The 22211-nt window shown below is 40.5% G+C and overlaps 1 protein-coding gene across 1 annotated transcript in view; it reads right to left on the bottom strand.

Annotated features, from left to right (window-relative positions):
• slit1a (slit homolog 1a (Drosophila)) overlaps positions 1 to 22211 on the bottom strand; it is a 317948-nt gene that overhangs the window by 101514 nt on the left and 194223 nt on the right. Inside the window, 1 exon segment of the mRNA XM_062058155.1 lies at positions 10910 to 11057. Within this exon segment, the coding sequence (XP_061914139.1) occupies positions 10910 to 11057 (148 nt within the window).

Below are 22211 nucleotides of genomic sequence, written 5' to 3'. Positions count from 1 at the left end.
GTGTATCAATTCCTAGGAATCGTTTGCCATACATTCAGACGGTTCTCTCGGAGCCCGGGTGCAACAAACGCTCTTCACTTGACTACATTTTGCAAGAAAAGATGGCAACAGCAGTACTTGTAATAATTGTAAAGCTACTAGTTCATCAAGAGGAGGACATGCGAGGAATATGATGAAACATTTGAACACATAGCATGCAATAAAAATAAATGAAAGTCACGTTTTTGAACCGCTCTGACCTAATCTCAGCACGTCATCTGAATACAACATGTACTAACTAACACTTCCTATCATGTTAGTGCTATTATTTGTTCAATTGAAATGAATGCCTTTTTCAATTAGATGAGAATGACGAGAACCGGATTCTGCCGCTATACGAATGTCACCGAGCAGCGACTAAGTTTGTGGTCAAAAGTTTGCATTTTCGGTAGGTGACTGTTCAATTCTAGTTTGCTTGTTTTTCTGCAATCAGATTTTTTGCTCAGTCATCGTATTACACAGGTGAAACTCATAAAATTAGAATACGGCGTACAAGTTGATTCATGTCAGCAATTAACTTCAAATGGGAAACTAATCTGTAGGGATGATGTTTGATAAGAAATTATCGAGTTCGAGCCCATTATCGAATCCTCTTATCGAACCGATTCCTTATCGATTCTCTTATCGAATCCAGATAGGTTGTTGTATATGGAAAAAAAACACAATATTTGGTCTAACAAAAGCTCACTTTTATTTTATAAGAAAAAAATAAAATAAAATAAATAAATAAATATTGACTGTTATCCCCCTAAAAAAATAAAAAAAATAAATATTGACTGTTGTTACCCAAAGTATATTAAGTGGGATTTTTCAGAAAAACAAATATATACAGTAACACAAAAACAACCTGTCTCTGTGATCACTATAGGTGAATAGCCATGCCTTGAGGCGTTTTTTTCCGGTCCATTATTTTTGCTGCTTGTGTGACATCAAAGTCATTAGACTGAGCTACGTCATTTCCTGTGATGTCCCACAGGGCATTTCTTGTGGGATGGGATTCATTCCCAGGGATTCGAATAAACAACCAACTCTTTTTCTTTAACATAGTGGCCTCGATAATGGGAACCGGTTCTCAAAAAGGGATTTGAGTCCATGGAATCGGTTCTTTTCTTATCGAACAACCGGGAGAACCGGTTTCAAACATCATCCCTACTATTCTGTGATACTAACTTATTACATGCAAAGTGAGATATGTCAAGCCTTTACTAGTTATAATTATGATCATCATGGCTTACAGTGTTTGAAACCTTACATTTTCTGAGTTTTAATAAACTGCAATCATAATAATAATCATCAATATTATAACCAATAAAGGCTTGACATATCTCACTTTGCAAGTAATAAGTTGATATCACATGTTACATTGCGTGATTAAAAACCTGCTCAGTGGCCTTGTGGTTAGAGTGTCCGCCCTGAGACTGGAAGGTTGTGAGTTCAAACCCCGGCCGAGTCATACCAAAGACTGTACAAATGGGACCCATTACCTCCCTGCTTGGCACTGAGCATCAAAGGGTTGGAATTGGGGGTTAACTCACCAAAAATGATTCCCGAGCACGGCCACCGCTGCTGCTCACTGCTCCCCTCACCTCCCAGTGGGGTGAACATGGGGATGGGTCAAATGCAGAGGATCATTTCACCACACCTAGTGTGTGTGTGTGACTATCCTTGGGACTTTAACTTTTTAACATGAATTTGCACATGATTAAATTCTACAGAAGAATATTAATTTCTTATATTTATTTACAAAAAAGTTTTTATTTTCTTCTTCACTACGTATGTGCCTCTGACACCTCACTGGTTTTGTAATGTCACTTCACCTCTAAACTAAACAGAATTGATGCTAATCCCCCCCCCCCCCCCCCCAAATAAGAATCGATAAGAGAAACGTTAAGGAACCGAATCGTTAAGCAGAATCAAAAGTTGAGTTGAGTTGAGTTGAGTTTGAGTTTATTTCGAACATGCAAGCATACAACATAAAGTGGACTGGGAACCTGAAAAATCTTGTCAATTCCCATCCCTAGCTGGGAAGGATTGGAGGAACGGGAATGACATAAGAGAGTTTTCCCCCGTGGTCTTGTAAAAGATGAATCAGATTTTATTGGCGGTGCCTTGCTTTAGTACCAATTAGATGTGAAGGGCAGGGAGACCTTTTAAAGTTTGATTGATTGATTGAAACTTTTATTAGTAGATTGCACAGTCTTTATCTACTCTTCTCGAAGCCCGTGCACGCCAAAGCCAGCTTTCTCTACTCTCCATTAGTGCTGCCTGCTCAAAGATGGCGACTCTTTTTCGCAACAACGCCAAGACGGGCAAAGTGAAGACTTTGCGGGTGGCCGCGCGAGAGTGAACGGCGCGTCCAAATTAGGAAATCCAGCACACCAGCAGACTGGAAATGGGTCAGGGTTGTTGGGGGGAACGTGGTCCTCCATGCTTGCTGGGTATTTATAAACAGACCCCATAGGGAGGAAGAGACCTAGAAACTTGCTGCGTCGCCCTCGCGGATGCAAAGCGACTTCCCCTTCTCTTCATAAATCACTGCCTTTCATGAGGATTCCAGCCAGCAGGGGCTTCACCACCCCTCCTTGATACAGAGAGCAAAATCACTGCCTTGAAAAGTTCGATTCCCAGGACTTACGCAGGCCTGATAGCACGCAGGCTGCAAACAGTTAATGTCCAGACCAGGCCTGGGCAATTATTTTGACTCGGGGGGCCAAATTTAGATGGGGCCGGTATATCTATCTATATATATATATACAGTACAGGCCAAATGTTTGGACACACCTTCTCATTTCAATGCGTTTTCTTTATTTTCATGACTATTTACATTGTAGATATTGTCACTGAAAGCATCAAAACTATGACACCTGTGAAGTGAAAACCTTTTCAGGTGACTACCTCTTGAAGCTCATCGAGAGAATGCCAAGAGTGTGCAAAACAGTAATCAGAGCATAGGGTGGCTATTTTGAAGAAACTAGAATATAAAACATGTTTTCAGTTATTTTTTTGTTAAGTACATAACTCCGCATGTGTTCATTCATAGTTTTGATGCCTTCAGTGACAATCTGCAATGTAAATAGTCATGAAAATAAAAAAAACACATTGAATGAGGAGGTGTGTCCAAACGTTTGGCCTGTACTATATATATATATATATATATATATATATATATATATATATATATATATATATATATATATATATATATATATATATATATATATATATATATATATATATATATATATATATATATATTCCACATATATATGTATATATATATATATATATATATATAGATATATATATATATATATATATATATATATATATTTTTTTATATATATATATATATATATATATATATATATATATATATATATATATATATATATATATATATATATATATATATATATATATATATATATATATGAAAGCTGTGAAAATTTGGGTCCTATTTTTAGGAACACTAATACAAAACCTCACAATAATGCCTGATTGAATGCTAAAAACGTTATGACAGACCGCCTTAAAAAACGGAATGGCATTTTTCTATTTTTTACTGAATGAGACATCCAGAATGTACAAGAACATTAAGAATGTGGGATTTACAATATTAACTATGAACGACCCGCGACCCGACCTCGGATAAGCGGAAGAAGATGGATGGATGGATGGACTATGAACGATAAAACACTGAATATTGACAACATATGGACGTCTTGATTGACATATTTTACAATGCAAAATTAAAATTGAATTCAAAATGCAACAAACACAGCGAAATATGAACGTGAAGGGCAAAAGAAAACCCACCTACAATCTGATGTATCTGAGACATCACTAAGCTTTAGAACTTTGTTGTAAAAATCTCCTTCCGCGTCTGTCCCTGACACCCGCATTTCCAGGCTCACTCTGGTAACACTGTGTGGAAACGCTCCCCACCCACACTGCGTGGTGCCTGGTCTGAGCTGATGTGACTTAGATTACCATAGTAACTAATTATATTACCATAGTAACTAGTATATCATGCACAGTGACGTGCGGGGCCTCACCTGCCATCATGGAAAGAAAAAAAATGTAAAAAGAAAAAAAAATTATTAAATTGTTATATGTATTCAGTGATTATACTATAAAGTTATTTTCCATTTAACTTCACCAGTTTTAGATTATTTTTATTCAAAATCGCTGAATTTTCACGTTTGCGGTTCAAATACTGAGAAGAGACGGTGCGGTGATCAGCAGCCAGTTGAGGCACGTCACTCAGTTGTGCCTCAACATGGATTGCAGACTCGGCTAACTGCTGGCCTGCTGTGCAGTGAGATCGAATTGCCATATGAACTAGATTATACATTTCCATAGTTTAGTTAGCTGAGGTATATAATGTACAGTGTATTTTGTCAACAACTGTATGTGTGTAAAGTATTTCTTGTGCTGAGCAATCATAAAACTGCTGCGAAGACGCACTGGTTGAGGCTCGCAGTAATCCCGCCTCCTTGTGCAGGTTAATGCACCCCCGCCGTAGAACCCCCCGACGGGAGCGCCACACCAACCAAAGCCCACACCCAAACCCTCCACGTGCAAGACCGAATACACCCGAAAAAAGTCACTTAACAAGAAGTCAAAGAGTGCAAAAACAACAATGCTCGCACCGGAGGAGCCGCGAACGACTGCAGGGACACAACATTAGGTACACCTGCAGACTGCAGCACGGATTTCATATTTCATTCATTCACAACTCCTCCAACACGAACACCACTGTTCCCGCACTTATAAGTAAAGGCAAGACCATAATAACGTTTTTTTTATTAAATGTGCTTTTTTGTGTGCTACAGTTTGTATGTGTAAAGTTAAAGTTAAGTTAAAGTACCAATGATTGCCACACACACACTAGGTGTGGTGAAATTTGTCCTCTGCATTTGACCCATCCCCTTGCTCACCCCCTGGGATGTGAGGGGAGCAGTGGGCAAAATATTTTTTGTTGATTTAACCCCGAATTCCAACCCTTGATGCTGAGTGCCAAGCAGGGAAGAATGCTGGTATGAGCTTTTAAACATAACCCATTAACTGCTGCCAATCAAATGGTGAATAAGATACTCTTTAGGGTTCATATGTTTGTAAATCTGACTGTGATGAAGTCAGTGCCTCACCAGCCATGAACCTCACCGCACGTCACTGATCATGCAAAAGCACAGATTCCAACCATTTAAATACTTGGTATGGTTCAAGACTTCTGGTCATTTGAAAACATCACTGTACATCATAATGACAGCGACAGTTTCCATCTTAAAGATCTAAAAAAATAAAATTGGGAATCTCCGGCGGACCAGATTGAAAAACTTAAGTCCTGGGCCTTAATTTGCCCAGGGCTGGTCCAGACTGATGTTGCAGAAGCGATAAACTTCACAGCCACCTGAGCTGATTAGATCCTCCACCTTAGCGGAGAGACGACTCCTGTAAAATGATGCATATCTTGACGAAAGGTGATGCGCGGTGGCAAAAAGAGCAGGCTAAAAACAACACGCGTACATAACAGATGCATGTTTAAATCAGTTCAATCATGCAGGAGCCGACGTGCATGTGGGAGCACGTACACATCTTTAATGTGCACAACACATGCTACAGTATGCTTGGCTGCACAGTAGAGCTGTGATGTGCTGGAATCCATCACTTTCCCTCCACTGCTGACATGCTCAAATAGCAGCCGGCCCATAGATTCATGTAAACAACCGCTTTTTTTTTTTTCTTTTTTTTTTTCACACTGCACATGATTCATTCAATAGTCTTTATTTATGTCATAGTCTTGTTTGTCTCGTGTCTCTGTTGAGACTGTGGTACAGACTGCCACTGTCATGTGCAACCAGCCGAAACCGGAGGCAGTGACTGTGACCATGACCTTTTCAAAAATGGTGATTTTGGTTTGCTTGAGTTTGGGCACAACAAATGGTTAGTGCTGGAAATGTGCTCCTAAAAAAGCATGTTTAGCTTTGGTTTGACTTTGTGCTACGTGTCATGCTGTCACAAAGCAGTGCTCAGTATTGCTTATTAGTCTCACTTACAGTACATGCCAGTAGAGTGGAAAAACAAGTTGCCTCTATGTTGAAGCTATTATCATACATATTTGATTTATGACACCAAAAGACTTACAAAGTTTGCGAATAAATAGACAGAATCAAAATAGTATCAATCTCACAGAGAATTCCGAGCCATTTTGAGAGATAATGAGGAAACCAGTAGGAACCATAGATCCCTTCCCCATCAACAACAATGCTTTTCAATGTTTTTCAATCTTTCTTATTTTATTACGGAGTCCCAACTTAGGTATTTTGTACTGAGCAGCCAGGACATACCGTATTTTTCGGACTATAAATCGCAGTTTTTTTTCATAGTTTGGCCGGGGGTGGGATTTATACTCTGGAGCGACTTATATGGGAAATTATTAACACATTACCGTAAAATATCAAATAATATTATTTATCTCATTCACGTAAGGGACTAGGCGTATATCAGCAATCGTCACACACACACGTCAACCAATAAAAATTTGGCGGGGGCGGGTCATGGCAAAAGTGCATTGTGAAAAAAAAAGATGCTACCTGCTACTACTTCCATACCTATGAAAATTGATCATTTCAACATTGGCGGTAATTTATCAAAGCTGAGAAGGGCTGAACAAAAATGGCACCGAAAAGGAAATCATATACTGCAGGTTACAAGCTGGAAGTAGTGAAATATGCAGCAGAAAATGGCAATCGAGCCGGAGAAAGAAAGTTTGGAGTAAGCGAGAAACTTGTAAGGGACAGGCGAAAAATTTCCTCAAAAAATGCGACTTATACTCTAGTGCGACTTATAAATCTTTTTTTCCTTTTTTATTATGCATTTTCGGTCGATGCGATTTATACTCCGGAGCTATTTATAATCCGAAAAATACGGTAGATGCATACACAACTTTTTCATTTAGCAAAAAAATGTGTTTTTGGTTCTAGGGTTATCATCACATTTTCCCTCTTTACTATCTTAGACTTTGTTCAATCTGCAGGTCAGTTCCGATTGTTTTGCCCATATGCGACCTGTGTGAGATGTTTTCATGTCAGTGTGAACAACGCAATTCCGAATTTTTCACATCCGACCCAAGCATTTCTTATATGTGGAAATGAACCGGATACATACCGTATTTTCCGGACTATAAGGCGCACTTAAAATTTTTTTTTTTCTCTCAAAACTCGACAGTGCGCATGATGAACGGAATAATTCTGGTTTTGCTTAACGGCCTCGAAGCTATTTTATTTGGTATATAGTGTAATGGTAAGTGTGACCAGTAGATGGCAGTGAAACATAAGAGATACGTGCAGACTGCGATATGATGGCAGTCAAACATAAGAGATACCTGTAGACTGCACTATGATGGCAATATGACTCAAGTAAACAACACCAACATTTTATATGTTCCATTGAAAATATAGAACATTGCACGCGGCGCTCAAAAATCTATCAAAATGTTTTAGTACGACTTTGGTAAGCTATGAAGCCTCACAGATGGATTGTACTGCGCTTCAACATACGAGTATTATGGTGTGTGTGTGTATAAGGTAAGACATATTACCTGCCGGTTTGTGTCACAATATTATGCAAAAGCAACTTTTCTTACTTTCTGGTACCTGCGGATCTGTATTTGGGATCTGCATAAGTCTGAAAAATTGTGCGCGTCCACCTTTGTAGTATGTGCCGACTTTGTAGTCATTAAGCTTCTTCTTTTTCTCTATCTTCTTGTTATGGGACATTCATCCTCCGCTGTTGCCATTTCTAATATAAAGTAGTGTAAAGTTCTTACTTATATCTGTCAGTAAACTCGCCATGAAAGCACTAAAACATACCGGTGTAGTGATGTTATATTATTCACCCAAGGAACTTTAGTTATCAGAGAGTTCCAGTCGGACGGTTTTTCACGGGACACATTTCCGGCGTATGAGGAGATGCTGCTCCGTTATTGATTGAAGTAAAGTGTGAATGTCATTAAAACAGTTAGCTCCATCTTTTGACACTTCTTCCACACCCGTCCTTGCACGCTACACCGCTACAACAAAGATGACGGGGAGAAGACGCTGCCGAAGGTGAGCCACGTAAATAAGACCGCCCACAAAATGGCGCATCAGAAAGCGGCTTGAAGATGATCTGTAAAACATAATCTATGCAACATTTTGACCAAAGAACCACCATTACATGTTATGTAGACCACAAGGAAGTGTTTTACATTTAAAAAAAAAATTATAACAATATGACTCCTTTAATGCGCCCTATAATCCGGTGCGCCTTATATATGAAAAAAGATCGCAAATAGACCATTCATCGGCAGTGCGCCTTATAATCCGGTGCGGACTAAATATAATAAATACTGTAATCTGAAACCTACAACAAAGATGACGGGGAGAAGACGCTGTCGAAGGTGAGCCACGTAAATAAGACAAGTCATCCTGAAGCGACTGTCAGAAAGCGGCTTGAAGATGATCAGTAAAACATAATCTATGCAACATTTTGGCCAAAGAACCACCATTACATGTTATGTAGACCACAAGGAAGTGTTTTACATTTAGAAAAAAAAAGAGACTCTTTTAATGCACCCTATATATGAAAAAAGATCCAAAATACCGTATTTTTCGCAGTATAAGTCGCACCGGCCGAAAATGCATAATGAAACCCAAAAAAAAAACATATATAAGTCGCACTGGAGTATTAATCGCATTTTTGGGGGAAATTTATTTGATAAAACCCAACACCAAGAATAGACATTTGAAAGGCAATTTAAAATAAATAAAGAATAGTGAACAACAGGCTGAATAAGTGTACGTTATATCAGTGGTCCCCAACCTTTTTGTAACTGCGGACCGGTCAACGCTTGAGGGGGGGGGATTTAAAAAAAATATATATATATATATTTTTTTGTCATTAAAAAATACAATTGTTCGTGCTTACGGACTGTATCCCTGCAGACTGTATTGATCTATATTGATATATAATGTAGGAACCAGAAACATTAATAACAGAAAGAAACAACCCATCCATCCATCCATTTTCTACCGCTTGTCCCTTTTGGGGTTGCGGGGGGTCACTGGAGCCTATCTCAGCCCTTTTGTGCAAATGAGTGTGAATAAGTGTAAATGGGGGAGGGAGGTTTTTTGGGTTGGTGCACTAATTGTAAGTGTATCTTGTGTTTTTTATGTTGATTTAATTAAAAAAATAACAATTTTTTTTGTTGTTTTTTTTATTTTTTTATTTTTTATTTCTTGTGCGGCCCGGTACCAATCGATCCACGGACCGTTACCGAGCCGCGGCCCGGTGGTTGGGGACCACTGCGTTATATGATGCATAAATAACCAACTGAGAACATGCCTGGTATGTTAACGTAACATATTATGGTAAGAGTCAATCAAAAAACTATCACATATAGAACATGCTATACGTTTACCAAACAATCTGTCACTCCTAATCGCTAAATCCCATAAAATCTTATACGTCTAGTCTCTTACGTGAATGAGCTAAATAATATTATTTGATATTTTACCGTAATGTGTTAATAATTTCACACATAAGTCGCTCCTGAGTATAAGTCGCACCCCCGGCCAAACTATGAAAAAAAATGCGACTTATAGTCCGAAAAATATGGTGTATGAAAAAAGATCGCAAATAGACCATTCATCGGCAGTGCGCCTTATAATCCGGTGCGGCCTAAATATACTTAATACTGTAATCTGAAACCTACAACAAAGATGACGGGGAGAAGACGCTGTCGAAGGTGAGCCACGTAAATAAGACAAGTCATCCTGAAGCGACTGTCAGAAAGCGGCTTGAAGATGATCAGTAAAACATAATCTATGCAACATTTTGGCCAAAGAACCACCATTACATGTTATGTAGACCACAAGGAAGTGTTTTACATTTAGAAAAAAAGAAATGACTCCTTTAATGCGCCCTATATATAAAAAAAGATCCAAAATACCGTATTTTTCGGAGTATAAGTCACTCCGGAGTATAAGTCGCTCCGGCCGAAAATGTGTAATAAAAAAGGAAAAAAACATATAAGTCGCACTGGAGTATAAGTCGCATTTTTGGGGGAAATGTATTTGATAAAACCCAACACCAAGAATAGACATTTGAAAGGCAATTTAAAATAAATAAAGAATAGTGAACAACAGGCTGAATAAGTGTACGTTATATGACGCATAAATAACCAACTGAGAACGTGCCTGGTATGTTAACGTAACATATTATGGTAAGAGTCAATCAAATAACTATAACATATAGAACATGCTATACGTTTACCAAACAATCTGTCACTCTTAATCGCTAAATCCCATGAAATCTTATACGTCTAGTCTCTTACGTGAATGAGCTGAATAATATTATTTGATATTTTACGGTAATGTGTTAATAATTTCACACATAAGTCGCTCCTGAGTATAAGTCGCACCCCCGGCCAAACTATGAAAAAAACTGCGACTTATAGTCCGGAAAATAGGGTAGACCATTCATCGGCAGTGCGCCCTATAGTCCGGAAAATACGGTATGAGAAGCGTCCTCAATGTGAACGCTACCGAGCTCAGGCCGCATTCATCCGACCAGAACCTCATCAAAAAGCGATAAGTGTGATAATTATTCACCAAAATAGACGGTTACAAATTAAATAGTTGATAAACAAGTACAAATTCAACGTTTTAGGAACTCACATGTGTTAGAGCTGGAGCCATGTTTACTTTCAAATAACTGCCTTTGTAAAAAGACAGTAGAATGAATGTTCTTCTTATGAATCTATTCTTAGAACTAACCTTGCCATGTGCTATTTGAACATGTAAATGTTTAGTTTAGAGGTGCTTACATTTCGGCCATGCTGTCTGGCAGGTTGGCGGGGATGTCCGTCAGACTTTTCCCCCTGCAGTCCACAATGTTGTTGCTGCAGGTGCACATGGCGGGACAGGAGCCTCCGCCCGTGTTGCACGGCTGCGGGCTGGAGGAATCCTGGTGACCTGGAAACACAAGAACGCGAACACGTGAATGTCACGCAGAGTCGCTATTTCCCTGCTGGGATTGTGTGCTTTATTAACATTTTCCATGCTTTGACTTGGAGGAAAAAAAAAAGAAAGATGAACTTTATGCTGAAGTTGTGCATCTTTGAGAATCAATGAAGAAGAAACTGGGTTACTGTCAAAGGGACGGCACCACAAAGACATGAATAATACAATTGAAGGCCTCCAATAACATGCATTGATCTCTCCTCAAATGCCCCCCCCCCGGAGTATAAACTCTGTTGGTGTATAGAATAGGTGCACATTCACCCCCCACCACCAATGATTCTCTTCGCTTAATACTTCAGCTTTTCAATTTGCATACACACTCGAGGACATCAAGCCATCACGCTGTCTCCTGATACCTGTTCAAATATCTGCCAGTGAAGTGTTGAAGAGCCTCCATCCATGCATGTGTGTGTGTGTGTGTGTGTGTCTGTGTGTCTGTGCATGTGCGACGACACGATGTAAGCCTAACCCAGATAAAATGAATAAAACAGACTTTTAAATGGGCTCATTTACACAGCATCACTAATCTGGGTTTCAAACCATGAATATTTAACCATCTTTCCATCTATCTAGTGGGGAATATGAGGATTGGTGTGCGTCGCTGACACACAACATGTCGCCGGATAAATAATATCACATATAATAGTAATAATAAAACATGGGCAGTGTATGGAACATACATACATACTGTACATGTGCATGCTGCTGCTTGTATGTGAATTAGGTATATTTGGTCTTGGTTTAAACTTTCAAAAAGGTATAGTTTGACACATTGGTCATGCACATTTTCAATACAGAGTTAATCCAGGGGAGTTTTTGGAATAATCCTTATTAGAGATGTTCGATAATGGCTTTTTTGCCGGTATCCGATATTCCGATATTGTCCAACTCTTAATTACCGATTCCGATATCAACCGATACCGATATATACAATCGTGGAATTAACACATTATTATGCCTAATTTTGTTGTGATGCCCCGCTGGATGCATTAAACAATGTAACAAGGTTTTCCAAAATAAATCAACTCAAGTTATGGAAAAAAATGCCAACATGGCACTGCCATATTTATTATTGAATTCACAAAGTGCATTATTTTTTTTAACATGCCTCAAAACAGCAGCTTGGAATTTGGGACATGCTCTCCCTGAGAGAGCATGAGGAGGTTGAGGTGGGCGGGGTTGAGGTGGGGGTGGGGAGATTAGGGGGCAGTGGGGGGTGTATATTGTAGCGTCCCGGAAGAGTTAGTGCTGCAAGGGGTTGTGGGTATTTGTTCTGTTGTGTTTATGTTGTGTTACGGTGCGGATGTTCTCCCGAAATGTGTTTGTCATTCTTGTTTGGTGTGGGTTCACAGTGTGGCGCATATTTGTAACAGTGTTAAAGTTGTTTATACGGCCACCCTCAGTGTGACCTGTATGGCTGTTGACCAAGTATGCCTTGCATTCACTTGTGTGTGTGAAAAGCCGTAGATATTATGTGACTGGGCCGGCACGCAAAAGCAGTGCCTTTAAGGTTTATGGCCGCTCTGTATTTCTCCCTACGTCCGTGTACACAGCGGGGTTTTAAAAAGTCATGAATTTTACTTTTTGAAGCTGATACCGATAATTTTGAAACCGATACCGATAATTTCCGATATTACATTTTAAAGCATTTATCGGCCGATAATATCGGCAGTTCAATATTATCGGACATCTCTAATCATTATTATTAGAAGTCATTAATGCCGAGCAGATACATTTAGTATATACTTTATGTCGATTTGACGATATATAATAGGGATGTTCCGATCAGGGGTTTGGACTGCTGATTCCGATGCGATCATCCATGAGTGAGATCGGCCGATAACAATATCGATACCATTCACAAGTAATACCTGTACATGTTTTCATGTATTTATTGTGAGTGCTAAGGACAGTTTCACAATAACACCACAATGGGCTCTCTTGGTTGCTTTGTTGGGTCTGCTCCTGTATTTGTTCCCCTCACCCCCCCCAGCGTTTACCGGTTTCTCACGTCAGCGATCCTACTCAGTGGCCTAGTGGTTAGAGTGTCCGCCCTGAGATCGGTAGGTTGTGAGTTCAAACCCCGGCCGAGTCATACCAAAGACTATAAAAATGGGACCCATTACCTCGCTGCTTGGCACTCAGCATCAAGGGTTGGAATTGGGGGTTAAATCACCAAATATGATTCCCGGGCGTGGCCACCGCTGCTGCCCACTGCTCCCCTCACCTCCCAGGGGGTGATCAAGGGTGATGGGTGAAATGCAGAGAATAATTTCGCCACACCTAGTGTGTGTGTGACAATCATGGGTACTTTAACTTTACTTTAACTTCTGTTTCCCTGTAATGTTTGTCTGCTCTTAAATGGGATTGTGCTGAAAATCTTAATTTTCCCTCAGGGATTATTAATGATTAATGATTCTGATTCCAATTCCTTATTCGATTTTATTACATACAATTGTTTGAGCAAAACATAGTCAATAATACGCAATAAAAAATGTTTTTGAAAAGCAAAAACGACCTACTCCTCATTGAAATAATTGATGTCCTCCAAGTCCTTCTGTGTCCAGGGGATATTTCCCTGAATTTGTGATGAAAATTGGTTGCTGACGACTGAAAAATGTCATTGTTTTGATTTAAAATGAGCACTGTCACTTTAAGAGTGTGTGGGCTGATTGCAGCAGCAGTGCCAGGTGAGCACAAATGTGCCATGTTTGGTAAAGCTGGAAGGAGTCTCACAGTCTTTCTGACCACGTGCATCACCTTTATTTAGACCTATGGATTTTTGTGTCATTTCTGTCTTTTGGTCAAAATTATTTACAGCACAGTAAATGACAACTTGGACTTTACTGGAACCTAAAGTCACAGACTGTTTCCACCATTAAAAACATATACTTGGACTGCGTTGCCTGCGCTATTAATTTTTTCCACAACCCTAAAGTTTGACCCTATAAATTGGATTGACTTGAAATTTCTCACACAGCTCAAGCACCCTACAAAACAACTACACCCACATCCAACTTCAGCCGAATTACCATGATGTTTTGAACTGAAAAACATGGCCGTCTAGTACCCACACTCTTTTACTATGAATCCACGCTGTTGTAACACGTGGCTTAGCATTGTCTTGCTGAAATCTCAGATGAGCTCGGGCCCAGCGAAGCCGGCGGCGTTTCTGGGTGTTGTTGATAAATGGTTTTCGTTTTGCATAGTAGAGTTTTAACTTGCACTTACAGATGTAGCGACGAACTGTAGTTACTGACAGCGGTTTTCTGAAGTGTTCGGTGATATCCTTTACACACTGATGTTGGTTTTTGATCCTAAGGGATCGAAGGTCACGGGCATTCAATGTTGGTTTTCAGCCTTGCTGCTTACGTGCAGTGATTTCTCCAGATTCTCTGAACCTTTTGATGATATTACGGAGCGTAGATGGTGAAATCCCTAAATTCCTCGCAATAGCTCGTTGAGAAATGTTGTTGTTAAACAATTTGCTCACGCATTTGTTGACAAAGTGGTGACCCTCGCCCCATCCTTGTTTGTGAATGACTGAGCATTTCATGGAAGCTGCTTTTATACCCAATCATGGCACCCACCTGTTCCCAGTTAGCCTGTTCACCTGTGGGATGTTCCAAATAAGTGTTTGATGAACATTCCTCAACTTTCTCAGTCTTTTTTGCCACTTGTGCCAGCTTTTTTGAAACATGTTGCAAGCATCCAATTCCAAATGAGCTAGCATTTGCAAAAAATAACGTTTTCCAGTTCGAACGTTAAATATCTTGTCTTTGCAGTCTAGTCAATTGAATATAGGTTGAAAAGGATGTGCAAATCATTGTATTCTGTTTTTATTTACGAATTCGTTTTGGGTTTTGTACAGGTATGCTAGCATGCTGACTGCATGACACTAGCTCAAACGTGCTTATATTGTAAGGCAGATTCCGGTAATGGACTTTAAATCAGGCAGGTGTGCCTGATAGGATGCAGTGACAGTAAACAGGACAAACACAGCCTGATCTGAGGCTTTGTGATCTTGGGACGGCGGACGGTTTGACAGATCTGGGATCAGCAGAACTCCCATCTGATGGAACACGCCGCGTGTGACAGGCCTGGGATCAGGGAGGGTGCAGAGCACAGCTGGCGCAGCATGAACAGTGACAGCTCTCTGACAGGTAGACTCCAGGTGACGATGTTTGATGTAATTCAATCCGTGCACTCGCTCTCCCCATCTCTTCCCTCTTGTTGTATTTGTGTGCGCCTCCCTTGCTAAGTGCTCCCATTTGCTGCTTCGCTTCACATTTACCCTCCGGATATGTCTAATGGCATTCCTTTTAAACATTCTCTTGTTTTTATGGATAAATGCATGTTTCATCAGACCGTTCCTGCACATTCTCTTTGTTTATAAATCAGTAAGAACATTCGTTATTGTTTTAGATCGAGCGTCGTTATTCTGCATTGTATTCAAAAGTGAGTGAAAGCGGGCAACACTGTGATGAATTTACAACAGATTGGGACAATTGGGTTTGTGCATACAGTAGGATATTATTTGTAACACCTTAGAATGTGAACACTGCAAAAAGTCTGTGTTCAAAAACGAGAAAAAAAATAATACAAAAATAAGGGGTATTTTGTTTGAACTAAGCAAAATGATCTGCCAGTAGAACAAGAAAATTTGGCTTGTCAAGACTTTCCAAAACAAGTAAAATTAGCTAACCTCAATGAACCCAAAAATACCTTAAAATAAGTATATTCTCACTAATAACAAGTGCACTTTTCTTGATAGAAAAAAAAAAGAGACCTTTTTTCTCAAAATGTTGAAAAATATTCTTAAATTAAGTAAATGCTAGTGCCATTATCTTGACATAATGATATGCGCTCGGCATTACATTTCTTGAAACCAGCAAACTTACACTAAAAACTACTCTCGGGGTCTCCTAGCCGTTCAGGCAAATCATATGGTCTAAAAATGCATTTTCCCATTGATAACATGACATCATCGCGTCAAGTGCGTGCTCTTTCAGTCCAATTAGTGCGCATATATACAGCCCGGCCCCAGGCCAAAATTTTTTTAATTGTAATTTTGAGGAATTTATCTGAATGTGCATGAACTATTTCTGTTCAAAATTGTTTGAAATGTTAAATGTTTAAATATTAACTGTCAGTTTACTGTACTGTGCCAACTGTACTACTACATGAGTACGTATGTTCTATTGTTTCATTGAAAATAAAACATTTGGCTGTCATCTGTTTTAATTATGAGACACAATTGTGTCAAAATCATGATTTTTTTTTTCATGCTTGAAATAAGAAATTATGACTTTAAAAAAGTAGTTTTATACTTGTGAGTGTTGATGACACAGCTTTGCAACTGTTGATATTCTAGTTTCAAGCATGTTTTACTCAATATAGGTCATAAAATCTCAGCAACAAGCTGTAATATCTTACTGAGATCATTTAGGACCAAAACACTTAAAACAAGTAAAACACTCTAACATAAAACTGCTTAGTGAGAAGAATTATCTTATCAGACAGAATATAAGCAAACATCACCCTTATTTGAGATATTTAATCTTACTTAGATTTCAGTTTTTGCAGTGAAAACTGAGCCAAAACCCTTTGTTGAATGTTTCAAAAACATTCCAAATCATTTTTAGCCCAGACTTGAAAGGAGGACACAGTTGATGAGTGTGACACAGTAAAAATCAGGGGCGTCCCAATACGACTTTGTCACTTCCGATACGGTACCAATATTGGAGCCCTTGGTATTGGCTGACAACGATCTCAATCCAAAACGATATCATACTATGTATTTTTATTGTTTTGTAGTGTGGAATGTTAGAAAAGGTTTGATCAAGTGAAATTACTCATATAACAGATTTATGCTTTTGAATAATTCTTTAGCTTAAGGTCATGACGCAATAAGTTGAATGATGCGGACACATTACGCGTGAATAGGACCGGCCAGGAAGTGGCTTGGAAATGGTCTGTTTAACAGTGTTTCTTAACCATAGGGCACCTCCTAGAGGGCCACAAAAAATTGCTCTTTCTCAGCTGTAATCCGTATGGACCGCAGTTACGCTCAGTTGTAATATACTTTTCCACCACTTGTGGCAGTATTGACAATATCAAACAAACAAAAGAAGTCATAGAGAAGTTTAAGCGCAAAAATGATGACTATAGTGGGGAAGCTGTATTTTCATTTTCACTTAAATGTTGTTTCTCAGCCTCAGCCTTCCCGGTAAGGTTTATTCAGGTGTACTGGAGAGGAGGCTACGCCGGATAGTCGAACCTCGGATTCAGGAGGAACAGTGTGGTTTTCGCCCTGGTCGTGGAACTGTGGACCAGCTCTATACACTCGGCAGGGTCCTTGAGGGTGCATGGGAGTTTGCCCAACCAGTCTACATGTGCTTTGTGGACTTGGAGAAGGCATTTGACCGTGTCCCTCGGGAAGTCCTGTGGGGAGTGCTCAGAGAGTATGAGGTATCGGACTGTCTGATTGTGGCGGTCCGCTCCCTGTATAATCAGTGTCAGAGCTTGGTCCGCATTGCCGGCAGTAAGTCGGACACGTTTCCAGTGAGGGTTGGACTCCGCCAAGGCTGCCCTTTGTCACCGATTCTGTTCATAACTTTTATGGACAGAATTTCTAGGCACAGTCAACGCGTTGAGGGGATCTGGTTTGGTGGCTGCAGGATTAGGTCTCTGCTTTTTGCAGATGATGTGGTCCTGATGGCTTCATCTGGCCAGGATCTTCAGCTCTCACTGGATCGGTTCGCAGCTGAGTGTGAAGCGACCGGGATGAGAATCAGCACCTCCAAGTCCGAGTCCATGGTTCTCGCCCGGAAAAGGGTGGAGTGCCATCTCCGGGTTGGGGAGGAGACCCTGCCCCAAGTGGAGGAGTTAAAGTACCTCGGAGTCTTGTTCACGAGTGAGGGAAGAGTGGATCGTGAGACCGACAGGCGGATCGGTGCGGCGTCTTCAGTAATGCGGACGCTGTATCGATCCATTGTGGTGAAGAAGGAGCTGAGCCAGAAGGCAAAGCTCTCAATTTACCGGTCGATCTACGTTCCCATCCTCACCTATGGTCATGAGCTTTGGATTATGACCGAAAGGACAAGATCACGGGTGCAAGCCGCTGAAATGAGTTTCCTCCGCCGGGTGGCGGGGCTCTCCCTTAGTGAGGAGCTCAAAGTAAAGCCGCTGCTCCTCCACATCGAGAGGAGCCAGATGAGGTGGTTCGGGCATCTGGTCAGGATGCCACCCAAACGCCTCCCTAGGGAGGTGTTTAGGGCACGTCCGACCGGTAGGAGGCCACGGGGAAGACCCAGGACACGTTGGGAAGACTATGTCTCCCGGATGGCCTGGGAACGCCTCAGGATCCCCCGGGAGGAGCTGGACGAAGTGGCTGGGGAGAGGGAAGTCTGGGTTTCGCTGCTTAGGCTGCTGCCCCCGCGACCCGACTTCGGATAAGCGGAAGAAGATGGATGGATGGATGTTTTTTATGTTTGACAGTTTATTTAAGAAAACATATATATTTTATGTTTATTATTAATTTAGTTTGTGTTGGCCCTGGTATCGGGACAACAGTAGCTTGTATCGGATATTTTAGACAAGGGCAAGGCAAGGCAACTTTATTTATATAGCACGTTTACAACCATTTTTAAATTGGACCAAAGGGCTTTACAGGTTAAAAAGCATAGAGCAAAAAACAAAACAAACAAAGAACATAAACAATGAATGAGCTAAACAAGAAAGTGCAAACGCAATACGGTAAAAGGGTTCGAATAAAAAGTTAAATTGCAAGATAAAAATAATGAAATAATAAAAGTGCGACAAATTGAAAAAAATACATGCAATATCGGATTGAGACACCCTTCTAAAAACGTCACTAATTATGGCTGAAAGTAAATGAGGACATTTTAACTTTTTCTCAGCACCACCCCGCCTCAAAACCCCTGCAGGTGGCCTGCTTGGTCAATGCACATACTGTATGCGGCACACTGGAAATACAAAGAATATGTGGCGTGGGCGTATATGTGTGTGTGTGTGTGTGTGTGTGTGTGTGTGTGTGTGTGTGTGTGTGTGTGTGTGTGTGTGTGTGTGTGTGTGTGTGTGTGTGTGTGTGTGTGTGTGTGTGTGTGTGTGTGTGTATGCATGTGTGCCAGCAAGCTTAAGTCGCCTAATGAGTCCTTCAAGGGGAGTTGAACTTGTGGTCAATGCAGAAGGAAGTGTGTGTTTGTGTAAAGCCATGACTTTATGCCAGTGTAGTTATGTGTTTGTGGGAATAATTGTTGCTTATTGGAACGCAGAGGGAACTAATCACGCTGGATGGATGGGAACTGCAGCTTCCCATGAAACGCAGCCTAAACTTTTTGTACCCTTATCTTCCGCTCCAACTGTCCCTGTTCGCTTTTTTTTTTTTCATATCTCAAAGGGTTCCACTCCCACGCCTTGAGTCACTTTCCCTGGGCGAAAAATAGTTAATGGCCCGCGCTGTCACGCTGTATGGCCGCATAAAAATCACAAGCCGTGGAGAGAGAGACTGAAAGGGCGACGGGGGGATACACACCCACAAACACACACAGACATATCAAGCATGCCTCGCAGCTGGTGTTGTAGGGAGATGGCCTTGTGGGGGAGTGCAGGTTCTCATCGTGTTTTGGCTTTGTCCTGATATGATAACCTCGAGATTCTCTCTTGCGAGTGAAGAGGAGCGACCGCACAATATAGTGGCCCCTCAAAATGACACTGCTTAGGCTCACTTCACTACTAAAGTCCCGGCGCGGGGCGTTCGGTTGTCATCAGAATCATAGATTTACTATAATTCAAGCCCTCTACACCAGGTCTTATTGATGAATGCCACATTTTAAAACAGCAATCAATAGACTCAAAATAATCCACAGTGGTTCACTCAAGCATGTAATAGAAATCTGTCATTTAGTCCGTAAGTTATACACGAAAGCTGCCACCTGGCCCTGGAGAAATACAAAGAAAAACCTCAAAATAATCCACAAAGTCAAAACCCACAGCACATGTAATAGAGATTTGTCATACAACCAATGCAATTGCTCTTTCTGTAAATTATATAAATCCATCCATTTTCTACCGCTTATTCCCTTCGGAGTCGCGGGGGGCGCTGGAGCCTATCTCAGCTACAATCGGGCGGAAGGCAGGGTACACCCTGGACAAGTCGCCACCTCATCGCAGGGCCAACACAGATAGACAGACAACATTCACACTCACATTCACACACTAGGGCCAATTTAGTGTTGCCAATCAACCTATCCCCAGGTGCATGTCTTTGGAGGTGGGAGGAAGCCGGAGTACCCGGAGGGAACCCACGCAGTCACGGGGAGAACATGCAAACTCCACACAGAAAGATCCCGAGCCTGGTATTGAACCCAAGACTACTCAGGACCTTCGTATTGTGAGGCAGACGCACTAACCCCTCTGCCACCGTGCTGCCCCAAATTATATAAATGGCCTTTATATATGTAAATATATACAGTCGCGATCAAAAGTTGACATACACTTGTAAAGAACATAATGTCATGGCTGTCTTGAGTTTCCAATACTTTCTACAACTCTTATTGTTTTGTGATTTGTGACTTGTTGGTCACAAAAAACATTCATGAAGTTTGGTTCTTTTATGAATTTATTATGAGTCTACTGAAAATGTGACCAAATCTGCTGGGTCAAAAGTATACATACAGCAATGTTAATATTTGGTTACATGTCCCTTGGCAAGTTTCACTGCAATAAGGCACTTTTGGTAGCCATCCACAAGCTTCTGGTTAAATTTTTGACCACTTCTTTTGACAAAACTGGTGCAGTTCAGCTAAATTTGTTGGTTTTCTGACATGGACTTGTTTCTTCAGCATTGTCCACACATTTAAGTCAGGAATTTGGGAAGGTCATTCTAAAACCTTAATTCTAGCCTGATTTAGCCATTCCTTTACCACTTCTGACGTGTGTTTGGGGTCATTGTCCTGTTGGAACACCCAACTGCGCCCAAGACCCAACCTCTGGGCTGATGATTTTAGGTTGTCCTGAGGAATTTGGCGGTAATCCTCCTTTTTCATTGTCCCATTTACTCTCTGTAAAGCACCAGTCCCATTGGCAGCAAAACAGGCCTTGACGATAGGGGTGGTGTTCCTGTGATTAAAGGCCTCACCTTTTCTCCTCCAAACATATTGCTGGGTATATTTGGTATTTCAGCACAACCTAAAATCATCAGCCCGGAGGTTGGGTTTAGGGCGCAGTTGGGTGTTCCAACAGGACAATGACCCCAAACACACGTCAAAAGTGGTAAAGGAATGGCTAAATCAGGCTAGAATTAAGGTTTTAGAATGGCCTTCCCAAAGTCCTTTTGATTGACTGATTGAAACTTTTATTAGTAGATTGCACAGTACAGTACATATTCCGTACAATTGACCACTAAATGTTAACACCCAAATAAGTTTTTTAACTTGTTTGTCCACGTAAATCAATTCCTGACATGTGGACAATGCTGAAGAAACAAGTCCATGTCAGAAAACCAACAAATTTAGCTGAACTGCACCAGTTTTGTCAAAAGGAGTGGTCAAAAATTTAACCAGAAGCTTGTGGATGGCTACCAAAAGCGCCTTATTGCAGCGAAACTTGCCAAAGGACATGTAACCAAATATTAACATTGCTGTATGTATACTTTTGACCCAGCAGATTTGCTCACATTTTCAGTAGACCCATAATAAATTCATAAAAGAACCAAACCTTATGAATGTTTTTTGTGACCAACAAGTATGTTCTCCAATCACTCTATCACAAAAAAATAAGAGTTGTAGAAAGTATTGGAAACTCAAGACAGCCATGACATTATGTTCTTTACAAGTGTATGTAAACTTTTGATCGCGACCGTATGTATATATATATATATATATATATAGTTCTTCTGTAGCACTTATGATACAAATTACTAAGTATTACTAATCACTAAGTATTTTTGCTCTGATCAGCTTTCCGCTGCAATTCCAAACCTGCTCTTTTTTGGTCATTGGTAATTTTTTGGGTTTTGGTGGTTTGCTATTTTCTTCCATGAGGTACATTTTGACTGACAAAATATTAAAATACATTTTCTTT

Source organism: Entelurus aequoreus, linkage group LG09 (genome assembly GCF_033978785.1).
Source record: "Entelurus aequoreus isolate RoL-2023_Sb linkage group LG09, RoL_Eaeq_v1.1, whole genome shotgun sequence".
NCBI lineage: Eukaryota > Metazoa > Chordata > Actinopteri > Syngnathiformes > Syngnathidae > Entelurus > Entelurus aequoreus.
This window is presented reverse-complemented; position numbering and strand designations above follow the sequence as displayed.